Here is a 15449-nt window from a genome sequence, read left to right as displayed (position 1 = left end):
TTATGCGCCAGTTATCTGTGTCAAATTAAAAGTCCCCCCTCGAAAGATTACATTTACGCTTCGGGTTATTCTGCAGTTCGTTATTGAATGTAATAATCGCGACTTTCCTCGCAACGCTTATCATTTTTTTTTTTTTCCACACCGATTGGTCGAATATGAACAGTTTGAAGACTGTGCCGTTTGGGATGTCGGGCTCTCATTTGTATTTTTAACTTGTTTACGTCGAAGCGCCGGAGCTGCTGTCGAGAGGAGAAGGTAAACAGCAAACAAATGTGATTGACAGAAAATTACTGCTACGCGAACTATTTATTATTAACTCCTTGGCGAAATATGTTTAAATCAGTAGCCTTGGCGAAAGATTAGACATGTATTGCTTAGCCCGTCGCTTAATTTATTATGTTTAAATGACAGAGCAATGTTAGCTAAAATTTGATAATACGTCTAATAATGCACATAATAGCCGTGTGTTAAACTGCTGCAGTCAAATTAACCAGTTTATGTTGTGATTGCATTGCGAATTATTTAATCGCAGCCTTATTATCAGCATAGCCTATTTTTTTTATATATATACATATAGTACATCACAAATAAAGTCTGCATTAAGAGGTATTAAATGCTCAACTCTCCAGGATTCACCCACATTTTGTATCCCGATGTGAACGCCACTGAGTCGCCTGGTACCTCTAGATCAGCTGATCGCAGCCAGGTGAGCTGCAGGCGGATGGATGAATGTCTGTCGCTGGTCGGATGCTGGCTGCTTCCTAATCTAGTGGGGGATCCTCCGTGCGTTTCGTATTACAACGCAGCGCTTCATCCTCATCCACCTCCTCCTCATCCTCCTCCTCCTCCTCCTCCTGCTGCTGCTCACTCCTCCGCCCGCATCGCGATCGGTCCCCTGCAAGCCCGTGAGCGGATGAATGCCAAAGTCTGTGATCTTACAGTCGCCAAAGGGACTCCATGTCTTTCTTGGTAAGAATTTCACGCCGCATGGGTTTCGCTCGATGCCTCGCCGTCGCTGAATTGTGACCCTGGTAGATGTGTAGTCACGAAGCAGTGGGTTCATGCTGATAGTGGGATGTGATCAGATCAAGTCAGATAAATATGCTTTCATGTATATGCAACATAAGATGGTTTCATTGTTATTAGTATTGTGAGTTACTATACATGAGTGGTCAGTCTATTTATATATATATATAGCAATGCAAATTGGAAAATATTAGATATTAATATAGGCTCTCTATAAATCCCTTGCATGTAATGGGCTCATCTAATTGTGTATGCGGCTCTTACCTTGCTCTGTTGGGACACATCAGTCAGTCAGTTACCTCTTATCATCACTCTAATCCTCTCTCCTCTCACCACTTCCGATAAAATGCCCTGTGAGTGCCTTCACAGCCCATATTTCCTGATGCTTGCTCCCCTGCCTCATCTCTGACCCCTTTCAAGTCGCAGCGAGGCAAGCCTCCCCTCCCAAGCTCCATGTTCCCCTTCCTCTCCTCTCCTTTCCTTTCCCCCCGTGGTCCTCTGGGGCCTGTCTCACCTGTGCTCCCTCCCCCTCCTTCCACCAGGACTGTTCCTGCATCTCCCACACTCAGGTCCAGCCCATGGACATAGAGGAACCCTATGAGGACATCAGCCACCAGTTCCTGGTCAGTAGCCGAGACGCTGTCAGCATGCAGACAGGTGTCACACTGATGCTCTTCCCTCATATCATCACTCTTCATTTATCCGGAGCCTTAAAGTGCAGTTATTTGCAGTGAAGTCCCAGTTAACACAGCCCTGATGACTTCCCTATGATGTCATCAGACTAGACGAAACTCCTCCAGAGTGCTCCCCCACCCCACACCCAAAAATGTATTCTTAATGCAGTACTTCATAATGATTATTATTAAGAATATATATTATTATATTGTATATACTTATAGGTAAAATGCTGGGCCAGTAAAAATGTGTGCACTTAAAATCAATGAAACGCATTCTGCAAGTGTCGCTGTGAAACTAACGTACCCAAAAATCTGTCTGCATCACTGAACACTGCAAGCATCCTCCTCCTCCTCCTCCTCTCCTTCCCTTCCCTTCCTCCCTTTGCTCTGCTCTGTGTCACAGCGCCACCTGCTGGACGCACTTATCACCGCAACACGGCGGCACAAGAGCAGAGACGACCTGTCTGAAACTCACACAGTGTCACCATCACACTTCTGCTCCTTGTAGATATCCATGGAAGAGACTAAAGGGTTGCACCGGAAATATCACTAACGAATAATCTGTGTTAGTTACAGGCAAAATAACAGATTATTCTATATATTACTTGTATAAAAGTAAGTAAAGCCCACAAATTGGCTGACAAATCCCAATATCTGATATCATGCACTGAGCTTCTCACTGATTTACTCCATGATTGATTATTTTTTTTAAGAAACATAACACTCCAGCCTTCCTACTTTTTTTATCCTGCATTATTTATTTGCGTTTCTAATTATTGTTTTGCTCTTATTACTGGAGGCGAGGCAGTGGGTCTACAACTCTGGAGCCAAATACAGATGCATTTCCTCCTTTGGTCATTAACAGAGACTGATTAGGCCGATTAGGATCATTGATTTAATGTTCTGAGTGTTTATTGAGTGGATGAGATGCATTTTATGTGTGTGGTGTACGTGTGCGTCCCCCCCCCCCGCAGAGTTGTGACGGCTCCGAGTACACTCTGCAAGGCCCAGCAGGTGGCGATGACGTCACAGGGCTGTCGGCCGAGCCGGCCCACTACCAGCTACTGTGCGAGCTGGGTGAGGACACCACAGTCAGAGCAGACGAGTTAAATTATCTTATCCACCATGTAAATCTTTAAAAAGATTTCACGACATGCTGATTAACTGTGTCACAGGGAGGGGCTTCAATAATCTGAGCAAGGTGAACATGGCGCGCCACATCCCCACTGGCCAGCTGGTGGCCGTCAAGCAAACCAACCTGGACGAGTGCACAGAGGAGGAGCTGCTGCAGCTTATGGTGAGCTGCACCCACGTTAAAGGACGGCCCTACAAGCTTTTCTCCGTCCAGTGCTATTCTAACTGATTGTGCCCCCCGAACCACAGAACGAGGTTCTGAGGTCCCGGCTCTTCCGTCACCCCAACCTGCTCACCTCTCGTCTGGTCTTCAGCCCCTGCTGCCAGCTGTGGGTCCTGACACCGCTCATGGCTTACGGTGAGCCACAAACACACACAGTGGTAACTTTTAATCCTTAAAAAGCATCTGATCGAGTTTGTTGCTCAATACTTCTCTTGCCTCTCCTTTTGCCTGCAGGCTCTGCAGACACCTTACTGAGAACATATTTTCCAGATGGAATGAGTGAATCCCTGATAGCGTACCTGCTGTATGGTGTGCTGAAAGCATTGGAATACCTGCACCGCATGGGCTACGTTCACCGGTCAGTAGGAGACAAAAAAACGTTATAATAGCAGGATCTAAGCAATAACATAAACCCTTATTTTTGTCTCCTGTCAGGGGGGTGAAGGCCAGTCATATCTTGCTGTCAGGAGAGGGGCGTGTCTACCTCTCAGGGCTTCACAGTGTTTACAGTATGATGCGTGAGGGGAAGAGGGTGAGGGCTGTGTTCGACATGCCTCATCACAGCCCGGCACTGCTGCCCTGGCTCAGCCCTGAGCTGCTGCGACAGGTCAGGACTTACCGGGTTGATGCGTTGTTTCCACATATATCATGCCTGCACATTTCAGCCTCACTGTAGTGTGTTCTGCCCCTCCTCTCCCTGCGCTGTTGTCCTCAGTAGGACCTGCACGGTTACGGAGTGAAGTCAGACATCTACAGTTTGGGAATCGTGGCCTGTGAGCTGGTCAGTGGAAGGGTGCCTTTCCAGGACATGCCGCCCACTCAGGTAACGGTGTAATCTACCCATGTAGCTTTAAAGGATCGGTTCAAATGTCCACGGTTTGCATCAGTGTTTGATCTTCATCCGTTCAGATGCTCCTTCAGAAGCTGCGTGGCTCCCACTGCTGCCTGCTGGACGTGGCCCCCTTCCCTCTGGGCGAGCTGGGGGGTTTGAAGGTGTCGCGGTCCGGCGTGGACTCCGGCATCGGGGAGAGTGTGGCCACGGGAAGCCTGACGCACAGCGCCACCGCTCCCCCCACCGACCGACCTCAGAGCCCCGCGCCCAAAAACCACTCGGCCACGCTGCACAACCTGGTCCAGCTGTGTCTGCAGCAGCAGCCTGAGCGCAGGTCCGTACAGTAAAACGTGTATTTGACACTTCAAATGACACTCACAGATTTTAATGCAGCTGTTTTTGTCTTCCGTAGGCCATCTGCATCCGAGCTGTTGACCCATGCCTTCTTCAAGCAGGTGGGTTTTCTAATCACGATGTCTAAACTGGGAATGAGTGTAAAAGTTCACTCGAAACGCATCCTTTTTTGTTATAAATGCCTAGAAATAAGTCTTCTTCATCAGCTGTGGGGTATTAAATAGTGTTTCTGCTGTTTTACAGGTGAAGAGGCACACCAGAGACTCCTTCCTCAGCCTCATGTACCCAGCAGTGCCCCTCGCCAGCCCCGAGGACCCACCCGTATCCAGCCCCCCCGCCCCTTCCTGCCACGCCCCGCCCTCCTCCTCCACCACCGACGCCGCTGAAGCAGTGTGGGACTTCTCCTAACACCTCCACGAACCCTGACTAGCAAACCAAACACAAGACAATCAAAGCAATGAGGCCAAATCCTACTGTGCTTTTATTTTATATTATCATCAACCCCGACTCTCTGAGCCTTTTTAAAAACAGTTTTGTAGTTTTTATTTTTATTTTATACATGTTTGTCTGATATATAATGGGATTTTGAGTGAGTCAGGTGACTGTGAAAGTGCTGGATCTAAGAAGCTGCTCTGCTCGTATACGGACCCCTACTAGTAATAATAATAATTATGGACTGGGTACGAGTCATAAAACACAACACTAATAATCACGCACTTCCTCTTTAAGTAGCAACTTAAAGGAAAAGTCACCCTGGAAATACGGCAGTATGTCTGGGGACGATATGTTAGCTTCCATGGATACCAGTCTTCTTCAGGGTGGTGACTATAGTAGCTGCTGTTCTGCTGCAATGCCACTAACTGTACCTGAAATAAGGAAGTGAATACACCAAGAAGTTACTGAAAGTAACCCAGGTACTAAAAAAAAGCGAGTAAGAGATTATGTGAAGGTGGATTTTAACCTTTTTAATTGTTATTATGTGTTCAGACTGTGAATAGCAAATACTGACATACATAAAAGGACACATATGCTCATATGTACAGTATTTCAAATTAAGAGCTTCAGGGAGGTGATAGGTATTTTCCTTGGACAAATCTGGACATAAACACGTCTTTCTGGATTCATCCGTGCTCTTTATGACTCCAGAACTTGCCTAAAGTTGATCAGTATTGAGGTAATTCAAGGTCTTTGAATGCAATGGTACACTACAAAGAGGAACTGTTAATATTTAATATTAGACTCACTTTAAACGGCTACTTTTGCCAAAATTTAAACAAATACTGTATAGGCTGTAAATGTTGTTGCCCACAGCTAACTACCTGACTCCGTGGCAGCTTTATACTACAATTAGACTTTATTATTTTTTACCACACTATCCCTGTAAAACAGAGTTCATTAATCTGCCCGCATTACCTGTAAATATATCTCTGCTGTACGTTTGAACGATAATGAAGATAGTGTTCCTGTGTAGGGATTTTAAAACTTGCCATCGTGCCCGAGGGACAAACTGTGCCGTAAAAAAAAAAAAAAAAGAAGCACATGAGCAATAGACTATATCTCCCATGTAGCGGTTAGAAAGTAGAGGAAAACCTTCCCCCGTCCTGATCACCAGTGACGCACCGAGAGAGTGTTTCTACTGTGCCCTGTGACGACCACCTATCCGACAATGCCTTTATGTTTGAATGGAACCTGCATTCAGAATATGACGATATCTCTGTAACTGTGATTACGTGTACTGTGTGTGAGAACTGTGACTTGCAGTACATATCAAACATGATAGCTGTGTGAGCCTTATATATAAATATATACACACGTATTATAAATGATATGATACAAAACTGGACTTCCAGACTTCCTGTTTCATTGAGTTTGATTTTTGTGGAAAGAGGTGATGTTTATGTGCGAATGAAGGTGGATTTTAAGCCAGTTCTTACTCTTATTATTTTTCTTATTATTATTATTATTAGTATTTATTTGATTTACCACGAGAAATAGCAGTTCTCTTCTTCTCCACCATGTGGCGTAACATGATCAAGCTGCCGGGGCTCTGCAACTGTGCCCAGCCCTTAGCAACCACGTAGGTCCACATCGACAACGTAAAGGAGAGAAACTGTCGCAAACTCACTTTAACATTATAATGAATGTTGAAAGCTAATTTTTGGTCGCTATTATATTTTATTGTTTAACATATAAAAAAAAAATGACACAAAAGAAACGCGCATACTATACTAAAACCAAAGCAGTTTAAGACGGAATATGTTTGCGGGGCTGGTAGCGTTGTTGTGGCTTTCGCCTTCAGTGTTGCCTGCATCCGGTTTACCTACCAAATTAAAAGTGCACCTATTATGCGCAACAGTGGTGTTGAATGCCGAATACGTATTGCAGTTAATTAAATTACACCAATTTGTTGTTATATGTCACCAATCAAATTATTTTTTATATTTTGCTTTACTCTGAACTCTATGATTAGCATATTTTTTTTCTATAAAAACAATTCCGCAATAAATAAGAACTGCCCATATTAAATTCATGCATCACATCTCGTCTAGAAATTATTATAATTGACTATTATATATGCTGCATAAAAGAATTATAGTCTTTTAATGCACCTGGGCAAGTAAATATGATTAAAGCAACTAAAAAAAAAAACCGTTGAGTGGGCCGTCTTATTTTGAAATAAATCCTGGCGGACATCGACCGGAAGTTGCTGTCCGGTGCATGCGCGTTGTCATTGAGGGTAGTTTGACACAGCGAGAGCAACTCTGGAAACGGCGTCAGTGACAGTTGGTCGCTCGGTTTCACAGGTGAGTGGTCTTCCAAGTTCTCGACGCTTTCGCTGGCATTTACCACGTCTTGCGCGTGTCGACCCGCTTTCACGCGAGTCTTCCGTAGCCGGGCAGGTTTGGGGCGGACGAGGCGTTCCTGTCACATGAGGAGGAGGAGGAGAAAGGGGGGCTTAAAAAATAGAATTTTTTTTGACAGCTAGCTTTTAGCTAGCTTACCCAGGTAAGGTACAGGAGTGTTTATCGATGCTAACTGGGGGCGTTGTACAGCTGTCACAAGACGAGCGAGGCTTATACTGTAGTAATACACTTCATTAATGGTGTGTGTGCGTTGTGTGGTGTGTAGTTAACCGCCTCGGTGTGTCAGCGATCGGAGCCTGCAGGGCAGCTCGCAGGGAGTAACGCTCCTGGAGGTGTTTTGTTGCTGCTAACAGTGGATAGCTTCGCCATTTGACTCACCGTGACCAAACATCCGCCTCCATGAAATGTAATTGCCTGTGTTGTTATCCTTGATAGCGCAAACACTGCTGGGAATACATCCAAGAGGAGCCGGGAAAAAAAAAAAAAAAAACAGGCCCAGCTGCTCCAAGTCCTCTCTGCACTAATCTCTACCATGGAATAATTTTTGGGAAACTTTTCTTTGGTTTGTTGCCACCACTCCTCCAAGCATTTTTATTTTATTTTATTATTATTTTTTATTTTTTGAAAGGATTATTATTATAACTTGAGTTGGACTTATCATGACGTTGAGCGGTGGAGCCAAGAAGCAGGGGTTTAGCTCATGACTGGAAACCATGAAGCTGCCAGGGTAGTGACCTCGGCGGACACCGCAGCCTGAGGGGTGCCACTCACTGGCACCATGGCGTCCAAGGAGAGACTCTATGAGGTCTGGATGCTCTACTGCACCAAGGTAAGTTGTATTCCCGTACACACACACTTCCACACACAGCCGCTGTGTTTTGTCTCATGTGCAAGAGCCAGGGAAATGTCAGAGGGTGAAGTCATATGGGCAGTGTGATGGCATTTCCTCCTTCTAAAAGAGCGTATTCTTTATGTATTTATAGCAGATTAAGCATATCTGCATCACCAGGTTAGTTATTAATCTAGAGCTTGTGCTGATAGTTAACGCCATAAAGCATATTTCCATGCTTTATGTTTAACTTTCCAGGATGCGAAAACCTCTGAAGCGCCATATAAACATATGAGTCAGTTCTAAACCACTGCAGTAAAAGGCAGACTAATGAAACTGCTTACATCACGAAGCAGTTATTGGCAGGGGGCACTTTAGGTTTATAAATGAATAATTAATTCACCCAGAACAACACTGCAACATAACGTCTGGTGCAACTCTTTTACTAAATAACATTTAGTCGGCATGTGTTCGCCACCACTGGGGATGCTGACCGGTGGAGGCGAGTGAATGACACTGTAGCGCAGGCAGCAGCCCTCTCGTCAGCTGTTGGCTAGATTTAATTCACTCGGCGATAAAGCGTGCGCACATCCTGGCGTCCAATCAAAGCGGCCCTGCCTGAGCCGTTCCTCACGCGAGCCTGGCTGCAGTCACAGTCTTACTTCTGATGGTAATCCTCCACAATAACACACGGAGCACACAGCGCGAGGGTTACGTCTCGGAGCAGTCCTCACCCTGATAGATGGATCCTGTCTGACAGGGATTGAGCTTCTCCTGCCAGTGGTGGCTGTGTTTTGGGCTTTTAACAGAAGCATTCAGCCACACACGCTTGTCACAGTCACTTGTGAAAAAGCCAGCAATTACTCCAAGTGTACACAAAGCACGGCTGCGTATTTGCATTGACTTAAGCTTTATTCTGCCAGGGAGGATCATTTAATTTCACCCTGGCTTTGAGCCACAATCCACCAATATTTATGTCTGTATGAGGCAGAAGATAAAGATGCTGAGCAGCTGAAATGTCAGGTATGCCCTGCAGGATGTCTCTACGCTATACGTGTGTGTGAGATATGTCGTCTGTAAGGAGAACCTGCAGTCCTGCGGTCACGTGGCCTAAATCAGACGAGGAATGTTTGTGTGTGTGAGGCCAGATTCTTGTCTGAGCCCCGACCCCCTGCGTCCCACTGAAGGGTTAATTATTCCACAACCGACCTCTGTCTCTGCCTCCTCTCTGCAGCCTCTCATTGTTCAGACCGGAGCAAAACTATTTTCTTATCTTCGTGGGTGCAAGCAAATACCGGTTTGCACATCACGCAGCACCTTTTTTTTTTTTTACCAGTCGTCCAGTTACATTTTGAACCTCACTTCAACCTGAAGCGATAAAGCGAAGTCTTGGTCATGCTTCCAGTGTGTTAACAGTGTCATATACTCAACGTTTTTGCATCTTATAATGAGTTGGAAGGTGTTTTATTTATCCTCCTTCATGACCTCTGTCTGTTTAATGATTTACATTAGAAACACGGCATTGCTGCAGTTCCTCTCAGAGGTCAGCACTTGCGCCGTCTGAAGAGGAGTCAGTCGGATGAGCATTGTTGTCAGCGGCGGCTTTTGCAATACAAGGCCGCCCTGGGCTGCGCTGTGAGAACCAGCTCATCCGGTTCTGTCAGGTACACAGCAGCTGTTTGACCGATTGTTTACCTCTCGGCGACGTTAACGTTCACCTGATCGTCACCCACTTCCTGGTGCCAAAAGAGGAAGAGGCCGGGTTTGCATACAAACAGATACGCGACTCTTGTAAAGAAACAGAACTTTGCACGTTGTAAAGTAACACTTTTTGCTTTTAACCCGGCTGCAGAATAGTGTAATATAATATCTGTGTATGGAGGAACACGCCGGCTTCGAGGAGACACACAGACAGCATATAAATGCATTATCCTCCATTTAATTGTGGAGTGAAGGGGCCAGCCTCACATCCAGTATCAGCGAGATGAGATAACAAGCAGCAAACAAAACAGTCCTGGGTCTGAGGTTAACTTACTACCTATCTGTGCTTTAAATTGCAAACTCAAACTCGTATTGTGTTTTTAATTGTACCTTTAAGTCTGTACTTCTAATTTAGTATGTGATAATATACACAAATCAGCCAGCCATAACATTAAAACCACAGACAGTTGAAGTTAAGATCGTCTTCTCTAATGAGATATATTCCCCTGGGAAGCCTAAGGCGCTGGGATTCATGTGGACATCACTCTGACACGTACCACCCACCTAAACATTGTTGCTGACTGAGCGCACCCCCTCATAGCAACCACCCCCCCTCAGTTGAATAATACTCCCTGCCATACTGCAGCTAAGAAACAGCTCAAGGAACGCTACAAAACGCTGATCTGGCCTTCAAACTCTATCCCAATCCGATCCGGCATCTGCGGGATGCACCACGGAGACCCCACACGACCCAAGGGATCCCATTGCCGAGACAACTCAGGAAGTCTGTTCTTCGTAACCCTTGATATATCACGAGAAATGCTTTGGCCGATCGGTGTATTTATGAGGTCGTAAAGAGTCCTGAGCGGGCTTGTAAATACAGAGGCACTGCACCATTGCTCATTATCCCCTCTTAAAAATTGGATTTGTAGATGCAGGGTTTTGTGTAGATTTCTGAGGCGCAACATAAAGTGAAGACACATGACGGAGTTGGAAAAATAAGAGTTTATTTAAATTTTAAAAAAAAGACAAAAAGAACACAGGTCAGACATAGCGAGCCTCTGCAGCTGAAAAGTCATCCTCCAAGGCCCTTTATTCAGTCGTCCCAGGTGTGGTTGGTTAAGGTGATTAAGCACAACAAGCCAAAGACACAGCCAGTGGAGAAGAAGAGGGGCGCAACACCTCCACCCTCAAAAGGATCCTCCATGAGCCCTGAAAACAAACAAAGCCCCAACATTGACACCAGATACAAAGAACCAGAGAACAGCCACAAACCAAATGATCACTTGCACCAAGCTACAACCTCGGACAAAGGTTAGCAACAAGTAATCTCGACACAGTGAACTGTCCTCACCACAGCCCAGTGGTCACACACACACACACACACGCAAACTGCAAAGTCAATGAAGCCAAGTGACCAAAGTCACACCCACAACCAAGTTACAAGTTACAGCCTTCACCCAGCTAGTAACGTCACAGTGGTAGCCGCCAAACTTTGGCCGACTTCCCGACAAAGCTGAAGGTCACACACACAAAACAAAGCACCTGTATGAAGACCACCGAATTCTACCACATAATTAGGTTCTTGTTCACAGATCTTCCCTGGTTTCCTCTCTATCTAACCTAACAGACTCAAATTCTAAATAACTAGACCTCAGCTCGTCTTCGTAAACTTTCCCAGGCACGCCAGGGGCCGCCCCAGGGTTGCCGCACAGAAAATGATAAAGTGGTGACGGTCGCACCGACACCCGGAGGCTTTCTCTGCAGCTGAAAAGTGATCCTCCGAGGCTTCTCCAACAAGGCCCTTTATTCGGTCTTCTCAGGTGTGGCTGGTTGAGGTGATTAAGCACAAGCCAATGACACGGCCAGTGGAGGAGCAGAGGGGCGTAACGGAGGCACGAAGCTTGCTTCTCTGAGTTGTAGAGAAGCTAAGAGGTCCAGACGACAGCTAAGACCGTTATGTAACCTACTATCCTCTTAGTCGCCCGTCATTGGTTCGTGCCTGGTGTTGTCCCTCGGCAGACGGCGCCGCCGGTTGCCGCTAGTACAGTATACACTGTCAACAACACTCCACTGCAGCGCCTTCCTCTCTTTCCCCCTAGTACATTATCCAGCTCTCTCGTCGGTGAAAGTGGTGGATTTAGCAGACTTCTCAATAATGCCCCGTTACACTCTTAGAGCCTTTGTCTGCCGCAGAAAAGCCCCGTTAATTCCCCAGCCGCAGGGCACATGCCTCAGCAGCCAGGGGCATGATTTCACCCTTCACAGGCTTTAAAGTTGAGTCCTGTGTCTTAATTCTAGAGGAGGAATCCACACTCCCTTTTAGCTGTCCACAAACCAGGGATTTAAGATTCACAGAACCCGTCATCCCGTCTGTTGTCACCCTGCCCCACCCTCGTCGCTGAGTCTCAGTCTGACTAGATTGGAGAAAACTTCGGTAATTTGCATAAACCCTTCCGTGCACATATTGGGTTATACTGACTGGAGGAGGAAGGGTGGAAACAGTCTGAGGAAGAAGCGGGATCACACATTTTTGATTTAACAGTCGAGCTCGAAGTGGTTGAGGAGGAGAAAGTGCAGCGGTTTCGCATATTTGCTCAAGTAGATTACTTGGATCTTTTTTTTTTCCGGCTTTGCTGCTTGTTTGCTTGTCGCCGTCTAATCTCTGCCGTCACACACTCTCCGGCGTGCAGAGTTAGTTCCCTCAGGCTAGCTTTCCTCCTCGCTGTTAAAAATCTTCTCATTTTCCTGCGTGCTATGAATATATCTGGAACAACACTGATGTCACCGCCGGCGTGGCGTATCAGACATGCCTCTTGCGGTTTTTAACCCCTCCCACCGCCCTCTATAAATACACCTCCCGCAAGCGACGTCATGGCCGGAGGAGCTGCGACTGGCGGGGGATTGCAGGCCAGCGACGGGGGGAAGGAACAGACGGACCACAGACGTCCTTTAAAGCTGCAGGGAGGAGACCTTTGTGGTTGCAGTGACTCGGTGCCACTTCCACCAAACCAGGTCACCCTCGGCTGAGCAGGCAGCCAAGCTGACCACGCCTGTCTGGGTGGTTTTTGTGGAAGCACTTGATATTCTGGCACCTGGTAACAAGTCTATCAAGTAATCAGCTGATGCAACCAGTTCTGTTGCGACTGTGTGTGTTGAATTGGCGCAGGAAATAAAGATCAATTCGCTCTGTGGTGTGGTTTTTAGCGGTGATACCTCCCAGGAAGAAGGTTCTGGGTTCGACAGGGGATTTTCTGCACGTTCTCCCTCTGAGACATGCTCGTTAGGTTAATTGGAGATTCTAAATTGGCGTGTGAGACTCTCTTTTAATAGGTAGCTAATGTACTGACAGCTAATTATTGTTGTAAAGGTTCCCCCGTACACAAACTCTTCTGTGCGCTTTCGTTATTTCTCACCAGGCGGCATTGCAGGTGTCCTCGTTGACTATTAGACAGGTCCTGTGCGCTTCCTTCCTCTTTAAACGCCTGCAAAGCTGATTTTAAGCTTCTGCATTACTTACATCCATGTTTGGGCGGCATGATTAGCAAAAAAGGAAGTAGAATCAATCGAAAAATTACAAACATTTGCAAGTTTTAGCCCCGTGTATGCCAGGGTTAGAGTTTCCTGACATATATTGATGAGAAAATAAGGATTTTTTTGGGGGCTAGTTGACTTGATTAGATGCAGACCCTTTATTACAGCTTATGAGTATAGATAGTGTGATAAGAAAAACAGCTAAGGCTCTTATTTGAGACGCAAGAATCAGTTCGTGTTTGTCATTTTTCTTCACTAGTTTCGGATGAAAAGAAACGAGAGAGCGCTTCTGAAGATAGTGGCCATATACGTCAGCATGACTGGTTTGTGTTTTTTAGAGCGTGACAAAAATGAATGAGAGCTGTCAATGGATCCTGATCCTTAATCAGCATTTTCACTGAGTGCAACCTAACACTGCGGGGCAATGGGGAGGAGGGGGTCTCGGTTTCAAGATAGGAGCGCATTGATCGGTGTTGCTGGTGACCTTGTCAGCTTCACAGAGGTCAGCTTAAACAGATCTTTAACAGCGCGATGTAGTAGTTTGGCAAAGAGCCTAATATGATAATGGAATACACTGGAGAGGCATGTGATGCTCTCATGGGGAAATGTTTGGATCCACGTTGAGACACAAGATGATTGTGAGGGTTGGGACAAGGTTGTTGAGTCAGGATTGCTGCTTGTAAGTCTCTAGATCATTGTGTGTGTGGGTTTGCCAGGCCCGCGATGAAGGCCAAGGATAAACAGAGCCATGGAGAGCAGGGTGTGCCCCTGCCCCGCCACGGTCCAAACCCTCAATGGGCATCTGTGCTCCCAAGCTGCTGCCGAAAAGAGGACATTCTTTCAGAGGCTCGCACACCGCAGTCATTCAGCCGCTGCCTCTAGCGAGAGCGCAGTCACCCGAGAGGGATAAATTCTTCTAATTTATTTTATTCTTTTTTAACATTCACTGCATTAGTTATAAAGTGGCTTTGGCAGGAGACAGTAATAAGCGGTTTTGACTTATTGTTGTCAGTGGTTTCAGCGATGATTAATGTTCTCCCAGAATTCACACATGTGGCTGTTTCTTATTCCAGCGTTTTTGTCTCCCTCTCTTTACTGATTCCTCACATATGCGCACACACACACACACACACACACACACACACACACACACAGAGGCCAGCGTCGCAGATTTGTTCTGATGACTTCACTAGGAATAGCACAGAGCTGGCTTCCTGCTTTGTTCTGGCTGATTCCCACTCTGACACGCAGACAGAAGCAGTCAGCCTCTCAGCCCCCCTCTCCCACACTTCAGGCAGACTGCAGTGCTGTCCTGTCCTCACAAACCCCCCCAGTTTCTTTTTTCATTTTTTTTTCCATCGGCTGTGTCAGCTTCTTCAATTTTCAGCTAAATCCTTTCATGCTTAGGCAATAACTCGACGGCGAACTGAGTAAATTGGCCCTTAAGTTCCTGTGTCAGTCTTCACCTCTATCTACAGTTGGCACCGTAGGTTGTTTACTTTTTACGTTTATTTCTGGCCGTGAACCTCATTTGGGTGGTGTCAGATATGAATTCTAGTCTTATTTTGTCGGCTTCAACAACTGCGTTACGTCAGGCAGGATTATGAGCACATGCCTGAAGCTAACCCGGTTACCTCCAAATTAAAACACTCTCAATTAATGTCCTCCAAAAGTGCTGGTCCAGCTGCTTTACCAAATGACCAATAAACGGACTGGTGTTATTGTAATCTGCTGTGATCGCCTCTTCAGCCCTCCTTGACCCAGATTGCACCCTCCAGATGGTCCAAAGTTCCTTGTGCGGGATCCGCTCGAGGTTAAGGGGGTGTAAGTAAGTAAGTAAGTAAGTAAGTAAGTGATTACCCCCGTATGATGAATTGAGGATGGAGTCGAGGCTTTGCCGGGCCATCCACATCCCATAACCCTGAAATGAGCCATAGCTTCAAATGTGGAGACTTGAAGAGTTGTATTTATTATTAAGATAAGGTACAAATGTGTCTAGTAGCAGGTAGGTGTGACACTACGGTCCCTGGACCTTTTTCTAGCTTTGCGGTGCTTTCCTTTGTGTTTCCTCATGTTCCTGAGCTAGTCCAGCCCTCCTCTGTCATATTGTCATATCGCTGATGTTACCTAGCCTGGGTGCCAGCCGAACTTAGTCCCGCCCACAACATTTTTTGGTCTGGAAGTTCGGTCTGGCGTTGCTCCGTTGAGTACCAATCAGATTCTCAGGGCGGGCTTTATACGATGATGGACAGATGATCAACAGTAACGTAATCAC

General features: G+C 46.2%; 2 protein-coding genes across 4 annotated transcripts in view; both read left to right on the top strand.

Annotated features, from left to right (window-relative positions):
* Positions 1 to 45: 45 nt before the first annotated feature.
* stradb (STE20 related adaptor beta) lies at positions 46 to 6089 on the top strand. Of its 2 annotated transcripts, none has more exons than XM_084574224.1 (12): positions 46 to 255; positions 688 to 969; positions 1569 to 1649; positions 2678 to 2780; positions 2879 to 3000; positions 3087 to 3195; positions 3295 to 3418; positions 3496 to 3667; positions 3779 to 3883; positions 3970 to 4226; positions 4305 to 4347; positions 4490 to 6089. In XM_084574224.1, exons 2-12 carry the CDS (start codon positions 958 to 960, stop codon positions 4652 to 4654), a joined length of 1293 nt encoding a protein of 430 aa, XP_084430350.1. In that variant the 5' UTR covers positions 46 to 255; positions 688 to 957; the 3' UTR covers positions 4655 to 6089. The 2 variants fall into 2 exon arrangements, with proteins under 2 accessions (XP_084430350.1, XP_084430349.1); XM_084574223.1 differs by having other exon boundaries at positions 630 to 969.
* A 947-nt stretch (positions 6090 to 7036) lies between these two features.
* Positions 7037 to 15449, top strand: part of nbeal1 (neurobeachin-like 1) — a 34518-nt gene continuing 26105 nt past the window's right edge. For both annotated transcript variants that reach the window (XM_084574498.1, XM_084574497.1), the window contains exon 1: positions 7037 to 7939. In XM_084574498.1, coding sequence (XP_084430624.1) covers positions 7889 to 7939 — 51 coding nt within the window. In that variant the 5' untranslated portion in view covers positions 7037 to 7888. The remainder of the gene's footprint in view (positions 7940 to 15449) is intronic.

This window comes from Chelon labrosus (genome assembly GCF_963514085.1).
Source record: "Chelon labrosus genome assembly, chromosome: 24".
Taxonomy (NCBI): Eukaryota; Metazoa; Chordata; class Actinopteri; order Mugiliformes; family Mugilidae; genus Chelon; species Chelon labrosus.
This window is presented reverse-complemented; position numbering and strand designations above follow the sequence as displayed.

Coding starts and splice junctions, on each gene's coding strand:
- stradb (XM_084574224.1), top strand. Junction 3,419..3,495: donor CGCATGGGCTACGTTCACCG/GTCAGTAGGAGA, acceptor GTCTCCTGTCAG/GGGGGTGAAGGCCAGTCATA. Junction 3,668..3,778: donor GCCCTGAGCTGCTGCGACAG/GTCAGGACTTAC, acceptor TGTCCTCAGTAG/GACCTGCACGGTTACGGAGT.